The sequence below is a fragment of the Salmo salar genome, chromosome ssa11 (assembly GCF_905237065.1).
Source record: "Salmo salar chromosome ssa11, Ssal_v3.1, whole genome shotgun sequence".
Lineage (NCBI taxonomy): Eukaryota > Metazoa > Chordata > Actinopteri > Salmoniformes > Salmonidae > Salmo > Salmo salar.
This window is the reverse complement of record NC_059452.1, coordinates 110,244,760-110,267,959: the sequence shown is the minus strand read 5'-3', so window position 1 is coordinate 110,267,959 and position 23,200 is coordinate 110,244,760. Positions and strand designations below refer to the sequence as shown.

Genomic DNA, 23,200 nt, shown 5'->3' with positions numbered 1-23,200 from the left:
TTGGATGGATGGGTGGTTGGATGGATGGATGGTTGGATGGTTGGATGGATGGTTGGATGGTTGGATAGCTAGATAACTGGATGGTTGGATGGTTGGATGGGTGGTTGGATGGATGGATGGTTGGATGGTTGGATGGGTGGCTGGATGGATGGATGGATGGTTGGTTGGTTGGATGGTTGGATGGTTGGATAGCTAGATAACTGGATGGGGTACAGGGATAAGAAGATAATGTGATAAGTAGAACAAAAGCAGGATGAGGTGGAGGGATAGAAAGAAGGTGTGAAAAAGAGTGAAGGAGAGAGAGAGAAGAAGAGAGAGAGAGAAGGAGGAGAGAGAGAAGGAGAGAGGAGAGAGAGAAGGAGAGAGAGGAGAGAGAGAGAGAAGGAGATAGAGAGAAGGAGAGATAGTGAAAGAGAGAAGGAGAGAGAAGGAGAGAGAGAAGGAGAGAGGAGAGAGAAGGAGAGAGAGAGAGAAGGAGAGAGAGAGAGAAGGAAGGAGAGAGAGAAGGAGAGAGAGAAGGAGAGAGAAGGGAGGAGGAGTGATGATGTGTCTTCTTGTGTTGTAGTGAGTCATGGTGGCAACCCTGTAACCGCAGCGACCCCGTTGCCATGGTGTGCCCTCTGGAAAATCCACTGGATGACCTTTTCAAGAATTACAACGTCAGAGTGAGGGCGGAGCTGGAAGGGCAGAAGTCAGACTGGAAATACCTGGAGAACACAGTTCAGCCCTACTCAGACAGTAAGACTCACAGTATAGCCCTACTCAGACAGTAAGACTCACAGTACAGCCCTACAGCCCTACTCAGACAGTAAGACTCACAGTATAGCCCTACTCAGACAGTAAGACTCACAGTACAGCCCTACAGCCCTACTCAGACAGTAAGACTCACAGTACAGCCCTACTCAGACAGTAAGACTCACAGTACAGCCCTACAGCCCTACTCAGACAGTAAGACTCACAGTACAGCCCTACAGCCCTACTCAGACAGTAAGACTCACAGTACAGCCCTACAGCCCTACTCAGACAGTAAGACTCACAGTACAGCCCTACTCAGACAGTAAGACTCACAGTACAGCCCTACTCAGACAGTAAGACTCACAGTACAGCCCTACAGCCCTACTCAGACAGTAAGACTCACAGTTCAGCCCTACTCAGACAGTAAGACTCACAGTTCAGCCCTACTCAGACAGTAAGACTCACAGTATAGCCCTACTCAGACAGTAAGACTCACAGTACAGCCCTACAGCCCTACTCAGACAGTAAGACTCACAGTACAGCCCTACTCAGACAGTAAGACTCACAGTACAGCCCTACAGCCCTACTCAGACAGTAAGACTCACAGTACAGCCCTACAGCCCTACTCAGACAGTAAGACTCACAGTACAGCCCTACAGCCCTACTCAGACAGTAAGACTCACAGTACAGCCCTACAGCCCTACTCAGACAGTAAGACTCACAGTACAGCCCTACTCAGACAGTAAGACTCACAGTATAGCCCTACAGCCCTACTCAGACAGTAAGACTCACAGTACAGCCCTACTCAGACAGTAAGACTCACAGTACAGCCCTACAGCCCTACTCAGACAGTAAGACTCACAGTACAGCCCTACAGCCCTACTCAGACAGTAAGACTCACAGTACAGCCCTACAGCCCTACTCAGACAGTAAGACACACAGTACAGCCATACAGCCCTACTCAGACAGTAAGACTCACAGTACAGCCCTACAGCCCTACTCAGACAGTAAGACTCACAGTACAGCCCTACAGCCCTACTCAGACAGTAAGACTCACAGTACAGCCCTACTCAGACAGTAAGACTCACAGTACAGCCCTACAGCCCTACTCAGACAGTAAGACTCACAGTACAGCCCTACTCAGACAGTAAGACACACAGTACAGCCCTACAGCCCTACTCAGACAGTAAGACTCACAGTACAGCCCTACAGCCCTACTCAGACAGTAAGACTCACAGTACAGCCCTACAGCCCTACTCAGACAGTAAGACTCACAGTACAGCCCTACTCAGACAGTAAGACTCACAGTACAGCCCTACTCAGACAGTAAGACTCACAGTACAGCCCTACAGCCCTACTCAGACAGTAAGAGATTAATCAACATGCTGTGTGTGTGTGTGTGTGTGTGTGTGTGTGTGTGTGTGTGTGTGTGTGTGTGTGTGTGTGTGTGTGTGTGTGTGTGTGTGTGTGTGTGTGTGTGTTCTGCAGCAGTGTTGAGTGCCCCAGGGCTGTCGCTGTGGGTGGAGAACCAGAGTCTATGTGTCCTACTGCACCATCCTGCTCAGAATATCTTCAAATTATACAACATCACACTGCTAAAGAATGTACAGGAACACAACACCACGGTGAGAACACACACACACGCACGCACGCACGCACACACACACACACACACACACACACACACACACACACACAGGTTTCTAACAGGGTCGTTGTTGGTTTGTGTAGATTATGACGGACAGTGCGTCGATCTCAGAGAGAGTGTTCCGCAATCTCAGTCAAGACCACACCTACTGCCTCTTGGCCTCAGCCAATCACTACAGCCTACGCCGTCACATGATCGCTCAGGGGTGTGTCAACCTGACGAGCCACAGACCAGGTACAGTACAGCCCACCTCTATACACGCAGACCAGGTACACCAGGTACAGTACAGCCCACCTCTATACACACAGACCAGGTACACCAGGTACAGTACACCTCTATACACACAGACCAGGTACACCAGGTACAGTACAGCCCACCTCTATACACACAGACCAGGTACACCAGGTACAGTACAGCCCACCTCTATACACACAGACCAGGTACACCAGGTACAGTACAGCCCACCTCTATACACACAGACCAGGTACACCAGGTACAGTACAGCCCACCTCTATACACACAGACCAGGTACACCAGGTACAGTACAGCCCACCTCTATACACACAGACCAGGTACACCAGGTACAGTACAGCCCACCTCTATACACACAGACCAGGTACACCAGGTACAGTACAGCCCACCTCTATACACACAGACAGCCCACCTCTATACACACAGACAGCCCACCTCTATACACACAGACAGTCCACCTCTACACACACAGACAGTCCACCTCTATACACACAGACAGTCCACCTCTATACACACAGACAGTCCACCTTTATACACACAGACAGTCCACCTCTATACACACAGACAGTCCACCTCTATACACACAGACAGTCCACCTCTACACACACAGACAGTCCACCTCTATACACACACAGACAGTCCACCTCTATACACACAGACAGTCCACCTCTATACACACAGACAGTCCACCTCTATACACACAGACAGTCCACCTCTATACACACAGACAGTCCACCTCTATACACACAGACAGTCCACCTCTATACACACAGACAGTCCACCTCTACACACACAGACAGTCCACCTCTACACACACAGACAGTCCGCCTCTATACACACACAGACAGTCCACCTCTATACACACAGACAGTCCACCTCTATACACACACAGACAGTCCGCCTCTACACACACAGACAGTCCACCTCTATACACACAGACAGTCCACCTCTATACACACAGACAGTCCACCTCTACACACAGACAGTCCACCTCTATACACACAGACAGTCCACCTCTATACACACAGACAGTCCACCTCTATACACACAGACAGTCCACCTCTATACACACAGACAGTCCACCTTTATACACACACAGACAGTCCGCCTCTATACACACAGACAGTCCACCTCTACACACACAGACAGTCCACCTCTACACACACAGACAGTCCAGTTAGTCAGAATGCTCTGAGAGAGAGAGAGAGATACATCTAGACAGAGAGAGAGAGATATCCAGTTAGTCAGAATGCTCTGAGAGAGAGAGAGATACATCTAGACAGAGAGAGAGAGATATCCAGTTAGTCAGAATGCTCTGAGAGAGAGAGAGATACATCTAGACAGAGAGAGAGAGAGAGAGATACATCTAGACAGAGAGAGAGAGATATCCAGTTAGTCAGAATGCTCTGAGAGAGAGAGAGATATCCAGTTAGTCAGAATGCTCTGAGAGAGAGAGAGATACATCTAGACAGAGAGAGAGAGAGACACATCTAGACAGAGAGAGAGAGATATCCAGTTAGTCAGAATGCTCTGAGAGAGAGAGAGACACATCTAGACAGAGAGAGAGAGATATCCAGTTAGTCAGAATGCTCTGAGAGAGAGAGATACATCTAGACAGAGAGAGAGAGAGACACATCTAGACAGAGAGAGAGAGATATCCAGTTAGTCAGAATGCTCTGAGAGAGAGAGAGACACATCTAGACAGAGAGAGAGAGATATCCAGTTAGTCAGAATGCTCTGAGAGAGAGAGAGATATCCAGTTAGTCAGAATGCTCTGAGAGAGAGAGAGATATCCAGTTAGTCAGAATGCTCTGAGAGAGAGAGATATCCAGTTAGTCAGAATGCTCTGAGAGAGAGAGAGATATCCAGTTAGTCAGAATGCTCTGAGAGAGAGAGAGAGAGATATCCAGTTAGTCAGAATGCTCTGAGACAGAGAGAGAGATATCCAGTTAGTCAGAATGCTCTGAGAGAGAGAGAGATATCCAGTTAGTCAGAATGCTCTGAGAGAGAGAGAGAGATACATCTAGACAGAGAGAGAGAGATATCCAGTTAGTCAGAATGCTCTGAGAGAGAGATATCCAGTTAGTCAGAATGCTCTGAGAGAGAGAGAGAGATACATCTAGACAGAGAGAGAGAGATATCCAGTTAGTCAGAATGCTCTGAGAGAGAGAGAGATATCCAGTTAGTCAGAATGCTCTGAGAGAGAGAGAGAGAGATATCCAGTTAGTCAGAATGCTCTGAGACAGAGAGAGAGAGATATCCAGTTAGTCAGAATGCTCTGAGACAGAGAGAGAGAGATATCCAGTTAGTCAGAATGCTCTGAGAGAGAGAGATATCCAGTTAGTCAGAATGCTCTGAGAGAGAGAGAGATATCCAGTTAGTCAGAATGCTCTGAGAGAGAGAGAGATATCCAGTTAGTCAGAATGCTCTGAGAGAGAGAGAGATATCCAGTTAGTCAGAATGCTCTGAGAGAGAGAGATATCCAGTTAGTCAGAATGCTCTGAGAGAGAGAGAGAGAGATATCCAGTTAGTCAGAATGCTCTGAGAGAGAGAGAGATATCCAGTTAGTCAGAATGCTCTGAGAGAGAGAGAGAGATATCCAGTTAGTCAGAATGCTCTGAGAGAGAGAGAGAGAGATATCCAGTTAGTCAGAATGCTCTGAGAGAGAGAGAGATATCCAGTTAGTCAGAATGCTCTGAGAGAGAGAGAGATATCCAGTTAGTCAGAATGCTCTGAGAGAGAGAGAGAGAGATACATCTAGACAGAGAGAGAGAGATATCCAGTTAGTCAGAATGCTCTGAGAGAGAGAGAGATATCCAGTTAGTCAGAATGCTCTGAGAGAGAGAGAGATATCCAGTTAGTCAGAATGCTCTGAGACAGAGAGAGAGATATCCAGTTAGTCAGAATGCTCTGAGAGAGAGAGAGAGAGATATCCAGTTAGTCAGAATGCTCTGAGAGAGAGAGAGATATCCAGTTAGTCAGAATGCTCTGAGAGAGAGAGAGAGAGATATCCAGTTAGTCAGAATGCTCTGAGAGAGAGAGAGAGATATCCAGTTAGTCAGAATGCTCTGAGAGAGAGAGATATCCAGTTAGTCAGAATGCTCTGAGAGAGAGAGAGAGAGAGATACATCTAGACAGAGAGAGAGAGATATCCAGTTAGTCAGAATGCTCTGAGAGAGAGAGAGATATCCAGTTAGTCAGAATGCTCTGAGAGAGAGAGAGAGATATCCAGTTAGTCAGAATGCTCTGAGAGAGAGAGAGAGAGATATCCAGTTAGTCAGAATGCTCTGAGAGAGAGAGAGATATCCAGTTAGTCAGAATGCTCTGAGAGAGAGAGAGATATCCAGTTAGTCAGAATGCTCTGAGAGAGAGAGAGAGATACATCTAGACAGAGAGAGAGAGATATCCAGTTAGTCAGAATGCTCTGAGAGAGAGAGAGATATCCAGTTAGTCAGAATGCTCTGAGAGAGAGAGAGATATCCAGTTAGTCAGAATGCTCTGGACCAGCGGTAAAAGTTCACCAGGATCTCGGGAGACAAGCAGTTCTTGTTCTTCTTCAGGCACTGCTGTGCCTTTTTTGACCAGGTTTGAGGTGTTGAGGGTCCAGGTCGTCGGAGATGTAGACACCCAGGAATTTGAAGCTGGGCACACGCTCCACCTCAGTGCAATCGATGAGAACTGGGGCGTGTCTGCGGCTTTTAGACTTCCTGTAATCCACTATGAACTCCCTGGTTTTCTTTGCATTGAGGGCCAGGTTGTTGTCAGTGCACCAGGTGCTTGACCTCCTCCCTGTAGGCTGACTCGTCATTGTTACTGATCAGACCTACCACCGTGGTGTCGTCTGCGAACTCGACGATGGTGTTGGAACCGTGTACAGGAACATAGGTGAAGAGGGAGTACAGGAGGGGGCTCAGCACACTGCCCTGTGGCACACCGGTGTTCAGGTTCAGGGTTGAGGAGGTGAAGTTGTCTAACCTGATAGACTGGGGTAGTGTTGGTCAGGAAGTCCAAAGTCCAGTTACACAGAGAGTGGCTGATCCCTAGGTCATAGAGTTTAGTGACCAGCCTAGAGGGATGAGCTGAGCTGAGCTTAAGTCTATAAACAGCATTTTCTCATACAGTTGAAGTCGGAAGTTTACATACTTCTTCAGCCAAATACATTTAAACTCAGTTTTTCACAATTCCTGACATTTAATCCTAGTAAAAATTCCCCGTCTTAGGTCAATTAGGATCACCACTTTATTTTAAGAATGTGAAATGTCAGAATAATAGTAGAGAGAATGATTTATTTCAGCTTTTATTTCTTTCATCACATTCCCAGAAGGTCAGAAGTTTACATACACTCAATTAGTATTTGGTAGCATTGCCTTTAAATTGTTTAACTTGGGTCAAACGTTTCAGGTAACCTTTCGCAAGTTTCACACAATAAGTTGGGTGAATTTTAGCCCATTCCTCCTGACAGAGCTGGTGTAACTGAAGCAGGTTTGTAGGCCTCCTTGCTCGCACACGCTTTTACAGTTCTGCCTACACATTTTGTATGGGATTGAGGTCAGGGCTTTGTGATGGCCACTCCAATACCTTGACTTCCTTAAGCCATTTTGCCACAACTTTGGAAGTATGCTTGGGGTCATTGTCCATTTGGAAGACCCATTTGCGACCAAGCTTCAACTTCCTGACTGATGTCTTGAGATGTTGCTTCAATGTATCCACACACATTTCCTACCTCATGATTCCATCTATTTTGTGAAGTGCACCAGTCCCTCCTGCTGCAAAGCACAACATGATGCTGCCACCCCGTGCTTCACGGTTGGGATGGTGTTCTTCAGCTTGCAAGCCTCCCCCTTTTTCCTCCAAACATAACGATGGTCGTTATTGCCAAACAGTTCTATTTTTGTTTCATCAGACCAGAGGATATTTCTCAAAAAAGTACGATATTTGTCCCCTTAGTGCAGTTGCAAACCGTAGTCTGGCTTTTTTATGGCGGTTTTGGAGCAGTGGCTTCTTCCTTGCTGAGCGGCCTTTCAGGTTATGTCGATATAGGACTCGTTTTACTGTGGATATAGATACTTTTGTACCTGTTTCCTCCAGCATCTTCACAATGTCCTTTGCTATTGTTCTGGGATTGATTTGCACTTTTCACACCAAAGTACGTTCATCTCTAGGAGACAGAACACGTCTCCTTCCTGAGCGGTATGATGGCTGCGTGGTCCCATGGTGTTTATACTTGCATACTATTGTTTGTACAGATGAATGTGGTACCTTCAGGTGTTTGGAAATTGCTCCCAAGGATGAACCAGACTTGTGGAGGTCTACAATTGTTTTTCTGAGGTCTTGGCTGATTTCTCAGGATGTCAAGCAAAGAGGCACTGAGTTTAAAGGTAGGCCTTGAAATACATCCACAGGTACACCTCCAATTGACTTAAATTGACTCAATTAGCCTATCAGAAGCTTCTAAAGCCATGACATAATTTTCTGGAATTTTCCAAGCTGTTTAAAGACACAGTCAACTTAGTGTATGTAAACTTCTGACCCACTGGAATTGTGATACAGTGAATTATAAGTAAAATAATCTGTCTGTAAACAATTGTTGGAAATATTACTTGTGTCATGCACAAAGTAGATGTCCTAACCGACTTGCCAAAACTATAGTTTGTTAACAAGAAATTTGTGGAGTGGTTGAAAAACGAGTTTTCATGACTCCAACCTAAGTGTATGTAAATTCCCACTACACCTGTAGATGTTGGTTTTGTCAAGGTGGATCATGGCAGAGTGGAAAGCTAAGGAGATGGCGTCGTCTGTAGACCTGTTCGGTCGGTAGGCAAACTGGTGGGGATCCATTGTTTGAGGGAGGGAGGCAGGACTTAAGGTAGGCCAAAACCAGTCTTTCGAAGCACTTCATGATCGTGTGGGTGAGAGGATAAGTTCATTAGAGTTACCAACCTCTGTACGCCTATGTAGATATTCCATTTAAAAATCTGCCGTTTCAAGCTACAATAGTCATTTACAATGTCTACACTGTATCTCTAAACAATTTGAATTTACTTTAATGGACAAAAAATGTGCTTTCCTTTCGAAAACAAGGACATTTGTAAGTGACCCCAAACTTTTGAACTGAAGTGTATGTACACTGCTCAAAAAAATAAAGGGAACACTTAAACAACACAATGTAACTGTCATGTCCTGACCAGTAGAGGGAGTATTTGTATTGTATATTTGGTCAGGACATGGCAGAGGGGTATTTTTTTTCATATGGTTCGGGTTGTGTGTGTTATTAAAGGGGTGTTTGGTTTATGTAGTCTGGGGTTTGAGTAATTGTTCTAGTGTGGGTTTTCGATGGTTTTCTTGTCTGTCTATTTCTGTGTGGCTCCCGATCAGGAACAGCTGTACATTGTTGTTCCTGATTGGGAGTCATATATTAGATGCTTGTTTTCACCTGGGGTTTTTGTGGGTAGTTGTATTTTGCACTGCTGCGTATAGCCTGTAAAACTGTCGTCTGCCGTGCTTTGTTTTGTTGTTTTTTCGTGTTCTCTTTATTTAATAAATATAAAGATGAGCATCCACATTCCTGCTGCGTTTTGGTCATCAATACACAACGACACCCGTGACACCACCACTGCAACCTGTATGTTCTCGTTGGCTGGCCCTCACTACATATTCGTCGCCAAACCCACTGGCTCCAGGTCATCTATAAGTCTATGCTAGGTAAGGCCCCACCTTATCTCAGCTCACTGGTCACCATAGCAACACCCACCCGTAGCACGTGCTCCAGCAGTTATATTTCACTGGTCGTCCCCAAAGCCAACACTCCCTTTGGCCGCCTTTCCTTCCAGGTCTCTGCTGCTAATGACTAGAACGAGTTGCAAAAATCACTGAATGACTGAAGCTTATATCTCCCTCTCTAACCTTAAGCATCAGCTGTCAGAGCAGCTTACCGATCACTATACCTGTACACAGCCAATCTGTAAATAGCACACCCAACTACCTCATCCCCATATTGTTGTTTATCTTTTGGTGGGTAGTTGCTTTTAAAATGTCTTCTGTTGTTCTTCGTTTTTGTTGTTTTTTGGTGTTCACTTTATTTAATAATTAATCAAGATGAGCATCCACATTCCCTAGTCTCTACCCAACGACACCCGTGACAGTAACTCCAAGTCAATCACACTTCTGTAAAATCAAACTGTCCACTTAGGAAGCAACACTGATTGACAATAAATTTCACATGCTGTTGTGCAAATGGAATAGACAACAGGTGGAAAGTATAGGCAATTAGCAAGACACCCCCAATAAAGGAGTGGTTCTGCAGGTGGGGACCACAGACCACTTCTCAGTTCCTATGCTTCCTGGCTGATGTTTTGGTCACTTTTGAAAGCTGGCGGTGCTTTCACTCTAGTGGTAGCATGATACGGAGTCTACAACCCACACAAATGGTTCAGGTAGTGCAGCTCATCCAGGATGGCACATCAATGCGAGCTGTGGCAAGAAGGTTTGCTGTGTCTGTCAGCGTAGTGTCCAGAGCATGGAGGCGCTACCAGGAGACAGGCCAGTAGATCAGGAGACGTGGAGGAGGCTGGAGGAGGGCAACAACCCAGCAGCAGCACCGCTACCTCCGCCTTTGTGCAAGAAGGAGCAGGAGGAGCACTGCCAGAGCCCTGCAAAATGACCTCCAGCAGGCCACAAATGTGCATGTGTCTGCTCAAACGGTCAGAAACAGACTCCATGAGGGTGGTATGAGGGCCCGACGTCCACAGGTGGGGGTTGTGCTTACAGCCCAACACCGTGCAGGCTGTTTGGCATTTGCCAGAGAACACCAAGATTGGCAAATTTGCCACTGGCGCCCTGTGCTCTTCACAGATGAAAGCAGGTTCACACTGAGCACGTGACAGACGTGACAGAGTCTGGAGACGCCGTGGAGAACGTTCTGCTGCCTTTAACATCCTCCAGCATGACCGGTTTGGCGGTGGGTCAGTCATGGTGTGGGGTGGCATTTCTTTGGGGGGCCGCACAGCCCTCCATGTGCTCGCCAGAGGTAGCCTGACTGCCATTAGGTACCGAGATGCAGGGGCGAAAATCTGATATCAACTTTGGAGGGGACAATTACATTACATTTTCTCAAGAGCAATTCCTGAGGGGGACACCAAAAGTAGTGCTGTAACACATAGTCTACGTTTAATATGGTAAATGTATATTGAGGAACCAAAGAAATAAGGTGTTTGCAGTACTCCTAACTACCGGAACCCAAAACTACACAACTAATCACAACAGCAATACCATTGCCTTTAACAAATCTTAGTTCAGTCACCAGTTTAAGTTGAGAGTGGGGGTATCCATGGCATTTTCCAATTATGTTCCTATTTTACAAGTAAAAAAAATTGAGAACCTTTCATAATGTTGCCAAACAAAGACTCAACAAACTTACCTGAGACTCCCTGTCTCTGCCAGTCTGTGCCTGCATATCTGTCCCCAACTCTGCTGTCTGTGTGCCATCTGTTGCCTGCTCTGCCTAATGACATCATTGTGAAACATTTCCATTAGAATTTCATTTCTTTCTTATGAACATTTTATCAACTAGTCTTTGAGATATTAGGCTACTAGGGTTCTTACTTTGCGTTTTGGTGTACTGAAAAATACTCTGATGTCCGTCTTTTTTCTGCCATTTTTCTACCTGGCTGGCTGGCTACACACACACAGTGTGTTGGTTATTTACAGTAGGAGATGGGCTTCTATCATCTTATCTTCTATCATTCTATATGGGCTTCGATCTAAAAGATAGCTAGCAAATGTGAAACGGATTGCAGTGACAAGAGTTGACAGCTGTATGAGTTCACCATTTACACAACATATGCTGCAACCTTTTGTAATTTTAATCGTTTGTTTCATATTGGCTGGCTTCTAACAATAGCTGAATTTACAAAGCTAGCGAGCACCAATTCAGTGGTGTTTGCTATAATCTTTGCTACCCGGGTTAAATAAAGGTGAAATAAAATATATAAATAAAAGTTCCCTTGCGACAATTTAGCTTTTGCAACGAGAACATTAAATATATTTAAAACAATGGTAGAAGAGAGTGTAGTTCTGTTCAGTTTATCGCTAACCTTATCACAGGGACTTTGAAGCACTAACTTACATGCATGCTGATCTTGGAATAAATTGACGATAGCAAAGATTCCATCTTTGACGACGCCACATAAATGGAATAGGTACTAGCTAGCTTAATAGTTAATATTTGCGCGCTAGCTCTGCATATTCAGCTAGTGTGTGTGCGCGATTGACTGGATTAACCTCACGTCAGTTACGTGCATTGAGTGCCTTTCAGACAGTAGATACAACCTCTACGTTACCTAGCAAGCTAAAGAACTGGCAGTGGATCAAACCATTGTGAGGCAAAGGGTGGGGGGGGGGGGTCGCAATCTTTTGAAACTTAAAAACGAGCTATTAAGTGTCTATAATCAGCACAATTGCTTTCATTGCGTATTATTAATATTATTTAAATTACATAGTTATGTTTCAGTGATATATTGGGGGGGACAAATCATATTTTTCCCAGGATGGGGGGGTCGTGTCCCCCCGTCCCCCCGGGATTTCCGCCCCTGCCGAGATGAGATCCTCAGACCCCTTGTGAGACCATATGCTGGTGCGGTTGGCCCTGGGTTCCTCCTAATGCAAGACAATGCTAGACCTCATGTGGCTGGAGTGTGTCAGCAGTTCCTGCAAGAGGAAGGCATTGATGCTATGGACTGGCCCGCCCGTTCCCCAGACCTGAATCCAATTGAGCACATCTGGGACATCATGTCTAGCTCCATCCACCAACGCCACGTTGCACCACAGACTGTCCAGGAGTTGGCGGATGCTTTAGTCCAGGTCTGGGAGGAGATCCCTCAGGAGACCATCTGCCACCTCATCAGGAGCATGCCCAGGCGTTGTAGGGAGGTCATACAGGCACGTGGAGGCCACACACACTACTGAGCCTCATTCTGACTTGTTTTAAGGACATTACATCAAAGTTGGATCAGCCTGTAGTGTGGTTTTCCACTTTAATTTTGAGTGTGACTCCAAATCCAGACCTCCATGGGTTGATAAATTGGATTTCCAATGATTATTTTTGTGTGATTTTGTTGTCAGCACATTCAACTATGTAAAGAAAAAAGTATTTAATAAGATTATTTCTTTCATTCAGATCTAGGATGTGTTGTTTAAGTGTTCCCTTTATTTTTTGGAGCAGTATATATATATGTGTGTGTGTGTGTGTGTGTGTGTGTGTGTGTGTGTGTGTGTGTGTGTGTGTGTGTGTGTGTGTGTGTGTGTGTGTGTGTATATATACAGTATATATGCATGTGTGTTATTATTTTATTGAACTGAGATTCATTAGATCAGACCGTTAGATAGATCTGTTTTACTTTTTTTGTGTGTGTGTGTGTCTGTGTGTCTGTGTGTGTCCAGGTCAGCAGAAATTGGTCGGCATGGCTGTGGGCGTGTTCCTGCTGCTGGCTGTTCTGATTGGTCTGATCGCTGTGACACGCTATGTCCTGAAGAGCACAGACCACACCCCCACAGCTCTGGTACCCGCCCACTAAACCATAGTAATAATACATATGTGTGTTTGCAACAAGATCTCATTGTTTCACAGTGAAATTTGACGCATTATTGACAAAAGTCATTTTTTTGAACCTGTTTAGTACTGCTTCCATTCCGCCTGTTTACAGGCTTTGTCAACCTCTCTGGGCAAGTGGCACGTCACCGTCCCACTCAATTCAACAGCCAGTGGAACAGCGTGGCGCGAAATACAAAAACCTCAAAAATGCACCAATTTCTATTTTTCAAACATATTACTATTTTACACCATTTTAAAGATAAGACTCTCGTTAATCTAACCACATTGTCCGATTTCAAAAAGGCTTTACAGCGAAAGCAAAACATTAGATTATGTTAGGAGAGTACATAGCCAAAAATAATCACACAGCCATTTTCCAAGCAAGCATATATGTCAATAAAACCCAAAACACAGCTAAATGCAGCACTAACCTTTGACGATCTTCATCAGATGACACTCCTAGGACATTATGTTATACAATACATGTATGTTTTGTTCAATCAAGTTCATATTTATATCTAAAACCAGCTTTTTACATTGGTGTGTTATGTTCAGAACATGTATTCCCACCAAAAACTTCCATTGAATTTACTAAATTACTCATCATAAACATTGACAAAATACATAACAATTATTTTAAGAATTATAGATACAGAACTCCTTTATGCAATCGCTATGTCAGATTTTAAAATAGCTTTTCGGCGAAAGCACATTTTGTAATATTCTGAGTACATAGCTCAGCCATCACGGCTAGCTATTTTGACACCCGCCAAGTTCGGGGCAACCTAAACTCAGAATTAGTATTCGAAAAATTGTATTACCTTTGCTGTTCTTCGTCAGAATTTTTTACGTTTACATTTTAGTCATTTTAGCAGACGCTCTTATCCAGAGCGACTTACAGTAGTGAATGCATACATTTCATTAAAAAAAATTATCCGTACTGGTCCCCTGTGGTAATCGAACCCACAACCCTGGCGTTGCAAACACCATACTCTACCAACTGAGCCACACGAGAATGCACTCCCAGGACTGCTACTTCCACAAGAAATGTTGTTTTTGTTCCAAATAATCCATAGTAATGTCCAAATACCTCCGTTTTGTTTGTGCGTTCAGGTCACTATCCAAAGGGTAACGCGCGAGCGCATATCGAGACCAAAAAATTCAAAATGTTCCATTACCGTACTTAGAAGCATGTCAAACGCTGTTTAAAATCAATTTTTATGGTATTTTTCTCGTAAAATAGCGATAATATTCCAACCGGACAATAGTGTATTCATTTAAAGAGGAAAAGAAAAAACAGCGTGTTCATGTGAATGCGCATATCCAATCTCTTTGTCCCCAGGCAGACCACTGAGAAACTGAGCTACTATACTCTGCCCAGAGACAGGAGATGCCTCAATCTGCTTTCTGAAGGCTTTAGCGAGCCAATGGAAGCCTTAGAAAGTGCTACGTAACCCCACAGATACTGTAGTTTCGATAGAGAATCAAAAGAAGAACTACAAATTCTCAGACAGGCCACTTCCTGCTTGGAATTTTCTCAGGGTTTTGCCTGCCATATGAGTTTTGTTATACTCACAGACATCATTCAAACAGTTTTAGAAACTTCAGAGTGTTTTCTATCCAAATCTACTAATAATATGCATATTCTCGTTTCTGGGCAAGAGTAGTAGACAGTTTAAATGGGGTACGTTTTTTATCCGGCTGTGAAAATACTGCCGCCTAGCCAGTTAAGACATTAATTCAGACCGGTTAAGAATAGGACTAAAGTTTGTGATAGTGTTAAATATATATAATGCTGATAGCTTCGTTGGAGTAAGCTGTTGCCTATGGCTCATGGGTTCGTGGGTTTGATCCCAGTGTTCAGCAGGCTTTCTTCATTTTTTGGGTGAGCGCAAAATAGATCAGTTTTTAATGTTTGGGGGACCTGGACAAACGTTTAATATTGAAGTCCATTTTTAGTGATCTCCCTAGTGTGTGTTTGGGTGTGCATGCATGTTTGTGTGTTAACTCTGTCTCGGTGTGTGTGTGTGTGTGTGCAGGGTGTGCGTTCAGCAGGGTGCTTGGTGAGTGTGTTAACTCTGTCTCGGTGTGTGTGTGTGTGTGCAGGGTGTGCGTTCAGCAGGGTGCTTGGTGAGTGTGTTAACTCTGTCTCGGTGTGTGTGTGTGTGTGTGTGTAGGGTGTGCGTTCAGCAGGGTGCTTGGTGAGTGTGTTAACTCTGTCTCGGTGTGTGTGTGTGTGTGCAGGGTGTGCGTTCAGCAGGGTGCTTGGTGAGTGTGTTAACTCTGTCTCGGTGTGTGTGTGTGTGCGCAGGGTGTGCGTTCAGCAGGGTGCTTGGTGAGTGTGTTAACTCTGTCTCGGTGTGTGTGTGTGTGTGCAGGGTGTGCGTTCAGCAGGGTGCTTGGTGAGTGTGTTAACTATGTCTCGGATGTGTGTGTGTGTGTGTGTGCAGGGTGTGCGTTCAGCAGGGTGGTTGGTGAGTGTGTTAACTCTGTCTCGGTGTGTGTGTGTGTGCGCAGGGTGTGCGTTCAGCAAGGTGCTTGGTGAGTGTGTTAACTCTGTCTCGGTGTGTGTGTGTGTGCGCAGGGTGTGCGTTCAGCAGGGTGCTTGGTGAGTGTGTTAACTCTGTCTCGGTGTGTGTGTGTGTGCGCAGGGTGTGCGTTCAGCAGGGTGCTTGGTGAGTGTGTTAACTCTGTCTCGGTGTGTGTGTGTGTGCGCAGGGTGTGCGTTCAGCAGGGTGCTTGGTGAGTGTGTTAACTCTGTCTCAGTGTGTGTGTGTGTGTGCAGGGTGTGCGTTCAGCAGGGTGCTTGGTGAGTGTGTTAACTCTGTCTCGGTGTGTGTGTGTGTGCGCAGGGTGTGCGTTCAGCAGGGTGCTTGGTGACTCCGGAAAACGTGGTGTGTCACCCAGTGACGTGTGGGACCGCCCCCTCTGGTTACCTGGATTATAAGGTGGGAGCTGTCATGACCTTGCACCTTGACGACCACCTGGAGACAGAGACCATCCTACCCTGTTCCCTTGACGACCACCTGGAGACAGAGACCAGCCTACCCTGTTCCCTTGACAACCGCCTGGAGACAGAGACCAGCCTACCCTGTTCCCATGACGACTACCTGGAGAGAGAGACCCTCCTACCCTGTTCCCTTGACGACTACCTGGAGACAGAGACCATCCTACCCTGTTACCTACATACAGATATAGGATCAGCATCCCCTCTCCCAGTCTTTACCTTAACCATTAGTGGAGGAAATACAAAATGGACCCAAGATCAGCGTCTAGGGGCAACTTCACCCCACACCCTACTAACCCTGCCTACCTCCCCCTCTCCCGTGTCTTCCTCGTCTCTCTCCCCCTCTCCCTCCTCCTTTCTCCCCTTTGGCTATAGTCTGGCCTGGGACAGTGTATCCAACCAGAGGGACACAGAGACACACACTGACAGAACGACTGACAGAACGACTGACAGAACTACTGACAGAACGACTGACACAACGACTGACAGAACTACTGACAGAACGACTGACAGAACGACTGACAGAACTACTGACAGAACGACTGACACAACGACTGACAGATGGGACAGCAGGTCCCAGCAGTCTCAGGATAGACTATCTGACTGTGAACTGTATTCTCCCGGAGCCAGTCTATGCTCCTTCAGTAGATATGAACCTCGCCCTGACCCAACCCTAAACCTAACCTGACCTCTAAACCCTGACTCCTAAGCATGGGTAAGGATGGCAGGGCTACTTGTAATTTCTGCTGCATATTTTTACCTGTTTATTTTTTAGTTGATTGTTTTTAGTCCTGCCTGTTTTTCCCACCAAGGACCAATTGGTGTTGGAGCCCAAATCTTACCTTTATGATTGATTAATAAAGGTACACACACAGAACTTTTCCTTTGGAATGAGCATGGGAACCCATGTCCTCGGTCTGGCATGGCAGTCATTACAGTTGAAAATAAGTGTTGTTGCTGTCATGTGTTGTTGTACTCTGTTGTCGGTTCTCTCTACAATGTTTCCATTCAAAATTAACCAATCAGATGTTCTCTACAATGTTTCTATTCCAAATAAACCAATCAGATGTTCTCTACAATGTTTCTATTCCAAATAAACCAATCAGATGTTCTCTACAATGTTTCTATTCCAAATAAACCAATCAGATGTTCTCTACAATGTTTCTATTAAAAAATAAACCAATCAGATGTTCTCTACAATGTTTCTATTCCAAATAAACCAATCAGATGTTCTCTACAATGTTTCTATTCCAAATAAACCAATCAGATGTTCTCTACAATGTTTCTATTCCAAATAAACCAATCAGATGTTCTCTACAATGTTTCTATTAAAAAATAAACCAATCAGATGTTCTCTACAATGTTTCTATTCCAAATTAACCAATCAGATGTTCTCTACAATGTTTCTATGTGTCATAATCTTCTCCTTCATCTGAAGATATCTCGAAGTCAGAGTCAGTCCAAAACCCGAACGACTTCCAATCAGGAACAACGACAACCAGCTGTCCCTGATCGGGAGCCACACAGACCCACATAGAAACACAACACCCAGAACACACATACACAGACATACTCTGCCACGTCCTGACCAAAATACTACACCCTCTGCTGGTCAGGACGTGACACTATTAAAAAATAAACCAATCAGATGTTCTCTACAATGTTTCTATTCCAAATTAACCAATCAGATGTTCTCTACAATGTTTGTATTAAAAAATAAACCAATCAGATTCATGTTCAGAGTGTTCAATAGTCACATGTACAGGGTTGAGGTGTGACTGCAGGGTACAGTGTTTAATATCCAGGCCATATCACATCCGGCCGTGATTGGGAGTCCCATAGGGCGGTTTGGCCAGGGTAGGTCGTTATTGTCCCTGATGATCTTCTTGGCCTTCCTGCGACACCTGGGGGTGTAGCTGTCCTGGAGGGCAGGCGGTGAGCACTCAATGGTGCGTTCGGCTGCACATATCACCCTCTGAAGCACCTTGTAGTCCGCGGCGGGGGATTTGCCGTACCAATCTGTGATGCGGCCCGACCGTATGCTCTCGAAGAACACTGTGAGGGCCATCGGGGACATGCAGAATTTCTTCAGCATCCTGAGGTTGAAGAGTCGCTGTCGTGCCGCCTTCACCACGGTTCCATATGGTTAGATAATTTAAGCTTCTCTGAGTCTCAACGTCAACAGTGAAGAGGCGACTCCGGGATGCTGGCCTTCTAGGCAGAGTTGCAGAGAAAAAGCCATATCTCAGACTGGCCAATAAAAAGAAAAGATTAAGATGGGCAAAAGAACACAGACACTGGACAGAGGAACTCTGCCTAGAAGGCCAGCATCCCGGAGTCGCCTCTTCACTGTTGACATTGAGACTGGTGTTTTGTGGGAACTATTTAATGAAGCTGCCAGTTGAGGACTTGTGTGGCGTCTGTTTCTCAAACTAGACACTCTAATGTACTTGTCCTCTTGCTCAGTTGTGCACCGGGGCCTCCCACTCCTCTTTCTATTCTGGTTAGAGCCAGTTTGCACTTTTATGTGAAGGGAGTAGTACACAGTGTTGTATGAGATTTTCAGTTTCTTGGCAATTTCTCTCATGGAATAGCCTTAATTTCTCAGAACAAGAATAGACTGACGAGTTTCAGAAGAAATGTCTTTATTTCTATCCATTTTGAGCCTGTAATCAAACCCACAAATGCTGATGCTCCAGATACTCAACTAGTCTAAAGAAGGCCAGTTTTATTGCTTCTTTAATCAGAACATCAGTTTTCAGCTGTGCTAACATAATTGCAAAAGGGTTTTCTAATGATCAATTAGCCTTTTAAAATGATAAACTTGGATTAGCTAACACAACGTGCCATTGGAACACAGGAGTAATAGTTGCTGATAATGGGCCTCTGAAATCTGCCATTTCCAGCTACAATAGTCATTGACAACAATGTCTACACTGTATTTCTGATCAATTTAATGTTATTTCAATGTACAAAAAAATGTGCTTTTCTTTCAAATACAAGGACATTTCTAAGTGACCCCAAACTTTTGAACGGTAGTGTATAGACGTATATAAACACAATAGTTTCATGAATGTACTGTATATACAGTTCCTTGCATAATGTTTTCAGACCCCTTGGATTTCTTCATATTTTATTGTGTTACAAAGTGGGATGAAAAAATGTATTTCATTGTCAGAAATCCAATAGGGCTGAATATTTTTGCAAGGCACTGTATATTAAACACAGTAGAACATTCTAAATATACACAGTAGAACATTCTAAATATACACAGTAGAACATTCTAAATATACACAGTAGAACATTCTAAATATACACAGTAGAACATTCTAAATATACACAGTAGAACATTCTAAATACACACACAGGATAACATTCTCCACATTACCAGGGCGTGGTATAGTATTGTAACGAGCCTGTAAGGCCACCGACATGCGCATATAGTTTGTTGACTAGTGTAAACAGTCTAGGACACTGATTTCCCATAAAATAATCAATAATTTATTTGGATGAACAGACAGTGCACACCAGCACTGACCCGCCGCACAAACGCCTCACCAAAAACTCCTCCCAGTATCCTCACATACAGGAACTCATTTGCATAACATTGTGTGATAGGCTGAGAGACTTTCGAATGTGTAAAACATTACAGTATAAACTCAATATCTTAATGTTTAACCATGTGATCTAAATTTCAATATTTACATCAAATACCTGTCCTCTCTTTCCCTCTCTCCCCCGTTTATCTGTCCCTCCATCTCTTATTCATCCCCTTTAAAGAGAGAAGAGAAGAATCCTTTCCCTCTCTCTCCTCTGACTCTCATGGAGCGGGTTCTCTGCAGCCCCTTCCTCTTGCTCTCTTTCTCTCATTCCTTTTCTCTCTCTTTCTCCTCCGCCTGCTGCTGCACCTGCTGACTTATCAGCAGCCGCATGTCCTCCTGAAAGAAAGAGAGGGGGGGGGAGAGAGAGGGGAGAGGAGAGAGAGAAAGAAGGGAGAGAGCGAATGGGGCGAGGGGAGAGCGAGGGGGGAGAGACCGAGAGGGGGGGAGGTAGGGAGAAAGAGAGGGAGGGGGAGAGAGAGGTAGGGAGAGAGAGGGGGAGAGAGAGGGAGGGGGAGAGAGAGGGAGGGGAGAGAGAGGGAGAGAGAGGGAGGAGAGAGGGAGGGGGAGAGAGAGGGGGAGGAGAGAGGGAGGGGAGAGAGGGATGGGGAGAGAGAGGGAGGAGAGAGGGAGGGGAGAGAGAGGGGGAGGAGAGAGGGAGGAGGAGAGAGAGGGAGGGAGAGAGGGAGGGGGAGAGAGAGGGAGGGGGAGAGAGAGAGAGGAGAGAGGCAGGGGGAGAGAGAGGGAGGGGGAGAGAGAGAGAGCGGGAGAGAGAGAGGGGGAGATAGAGGGAGGAGAGAGGCAGGGGGAGAGAGAGGGAGGGGGAGAGAGAGGTAGAGAGAGAGGGAGGGGAGAGGGAGGAGAGAGGCAGGGGGAGAGAGAGGGAGGAGAGAGAGAGGGAGGAGAGAGAGAGAGAGCGATAGAAGGGGTTGAAACTGGAGAAGATACTAAATTGAAATGTGTTCTTCCTTATACTGTAACTGCCAGTCTGAGTAAACAAACACATCGTCGTCCCCCAGACCCACCTGCCATGCATCGACCTCCTGCGACAGCACCACCTTGTGTTGAATGGTGTTCAGCAGCTGCTGGTTCAGACTGTCTCTCTCCGCTCGCACCTTACACACCTCGCTCTCCAGGGAACTACACACACAGAGAGAGAGAGAGAGAGACTCAAAACCAAATGTCTACCTGGCCCACCTCTCCACCCTGGACCAGAACAGCCTCTATGACCAGGTCCACCTCTCCACCCTGGACCAGAACAGCCTCTATGACCAGGTCCACCTCTCCACCCTGGACCAGAACAGCCTCTATGACCAGGTCCACCTCTCCACCCTGGACCAGAACAGCCTCTATGACCAGGTCCACCTCTCCACCCTGGACCAGAACAGCCTCTATGACCAGGTCCACCTCTCCACCCTGGACCAGAACAGCCTCTATGACCAGGTCCACCTCTCCACCCTGGACCAGAACAGCCTCTATGACCAGGTCCACCTCTCCACCCTGGACCAGAACAGCCTCTATGACCAGGTCCACCTCTCCACCCTGGACCAGAACAGCCTCTATGACCAGGTCCACCTCTCCACCCTGGACCAGAACAGCCTCTATGACCAGGTCCACCTCTCCACCCTGGACCAGAACAGCCTCTATGACCAGGTCCACCTCTCCACCCTGGACCAGAACAGCCTCTATGACCAGGTCCACCTCTCCACCCTGGACCAGAACAGCCTCTATGACCAGGTCCACCTCTCCACCCTGGACCAGAACAGCCTCTATGACCAGGTCCACTTCACTTTAGTACCAACCTGTCCCTGTCTGAGTCTGTAATACCAACCTGTCCCTGTCTGAGTCTGTAATACCAACCTGTCCCTGTCTGAGTCTGTAATACCAACCTGTCCCTGTCTGAGTCTGTAATACCAACCTGTCCCTGTCTGAGTCTGTAATACCAACCTGTCCCTGTCTGAGTCTGTAATACCAACCTGTCCCTGTCTGAGTCTGTAATACCAACCTGTCCCTGTCTGAGTCTGTAATACCAACCTGTCCCTGTCTGAGTCTGTAATACCAACCTGTCCCTGTCTGAGTCTGTAATACCAACCTGTCCCTGTCTGAGTCTGTAATACCAACCTGTCCCTGTCTGAGTCTGTAATACCAACCTGTCCCTGTCTGAGTCTGTAATACCAACCTGTCCCTGTCTGAGTCTGTAATACCAACCTGTCCCTGTCTGAGTCTGTAATACCAACCTGTCCCTGTCTGAGTCTGTAATACCAACCTGTCCCTGTCTGAGTCTGTAATACCAACCTGTCCCTGTCTGAGTCTGTAATACCAACCTGTCCCTGTCTGAGTCTGTAATACCAACCTGTCCCTGTCTGAGTCTGTAATACCAACCTGTCCCTGTCTGAGTCTGTAATACCAACCTGTCCCTGTCTGAGTCTGTAATACCAACCTGTCCCTGTCTGAGTCTGTAATACCAACCTGTCCCTGTCTGAGTCTGTAATACCAACCTGTCCCTGTCTGAGTCTGTAATACCAACCTGTCCCTGTCTGAGTCTGTAATACCAACCTGTCCCTGTCTGAGTCTGTAATACCAACCTGTCCCTGTCTGAGTCTGTAATACCAACCTGTCCCTGTCTGAGTCTGTAATACCAACCTGTCCCTGTCTGAGTCTGTAATACCAACCTGTCCCTGTCTGAGTCTGTAATACCAACCTGTCCCTGTCTGAGTCTGTAATACCAACCTGTCCCTGTCTGAGTCTGTAATACCAACCTGTCCCTGTCTGAGTCTGTAATACCAACCTGTCCCTGTCTGAGTCTGTAATACCAACCTGTCCCTGTCTGAGTCTGTAATACCAACCTGTCCCTGTCTGAGTCTGTAGTACCAACCTGTCCCTGTCTGAGTCTGTAATACCAACCTGTCCCTGTCTGAGTCTGTAATACCAACCTGTCCCTGTCTGAGTCTGTAATACCAACCTGTCCCTGTCTGGAGTCTGTAATACCAACCTGTCCCTGTCTGAGTCTGTAATACCAACCTGTCCCTGTCTGAGTCTGTAATACCAACCTGTCCCTGTCTGAGTCTGTAATACCAACCTGTCCCTGTCTGAGTCTGTAATACCAACCTGTCCCTGTCTGAGTCTGTAATACCAACCTGTCCCTGTCTGAGTCTGTAATACCAACCTGTCCCTGTCTGAGTCTGTAATACCAACCTGTCCCTGTCTGAGTCTGTAATACCAACCTGTCCCTGTCTGAGTCTGTAATACCAACCTGTCCCTGTCTGAGTCTGTAATACCAACCTGTCCCTGTCTGAGTCTGTAATACCAACCTGTCCCTGTCTGAGTCTGTAATACCAACCTGTCCCTGTCTGAGTCTGTAATACCAACCT

The 23,200-nt window shown here is 46.0% G+C and overlaps 2 protein-coding genes across 4 annotated transcripts in view; one reads left to right on the top strand and one right to left on the bottom strand.

Annotated features, from left to right (window-relative positions):
- The window catches only part of crfb12 (cytokine receptor family member B12), a 38,625-nt gene extending 21,024 nt beyond the window's left edge, over positions 1-17,601 (top strand). Inside the window, exons 4-8 of the mRNA XM_045690322.1 lie at positions 566-738; positions 2,224-2,360; positions 2,467-2,617; positions 13,073-13,191; positions 16,076-17,601. Coding sequence (XP_045546278.1) covers positions 566-738; positions 2,224-2,360; positions 2,467-2,617; positions 13,073-13,191; positions 16,076-16,918 — 1,423 coding nt within the window. The 3' untranslated portion in view covers positions 16,919-17,601. The remainder of the gene's footprint in view (positions 1-565; positions 739-2,223; positions 2,361-2,466; positions 2,618-13,072; positions 13,192-16,075) is intronic.
- Positions 17,602-19,064: 1,463 nt separating this feature from the next.
- bicdl2 (BICD family like cargo adaptor 2) overlaps positions 19,065-23,200 on the bottom strand; it is a 33,268-nt gene continuing 29,132 nt past the window's right edge. The window contains exons 9-10 of one of the 3 annotated variants that reach the window (XM_045690320.1): positions 20,855-20,969; positions 19,065-20,168 (exon numbers count right to left, since the gene is read on the bottom strand). In XM_045690320.1, coding sequence (XP_045546276.1) covers positions 20,097-20,168; positions 20,855-20,969 — 187 coding nt within the window. In that variant the 3' untranslated portion in view covers positions 19,065-20,096. The remainder of the gene's footprint in view (positions 20,169-20,854; positions 20,970-23,200) is intronic. The other 2 variants (XM_045690321.1, XM_045690319.1) reach the window with 2 other exon arrangements.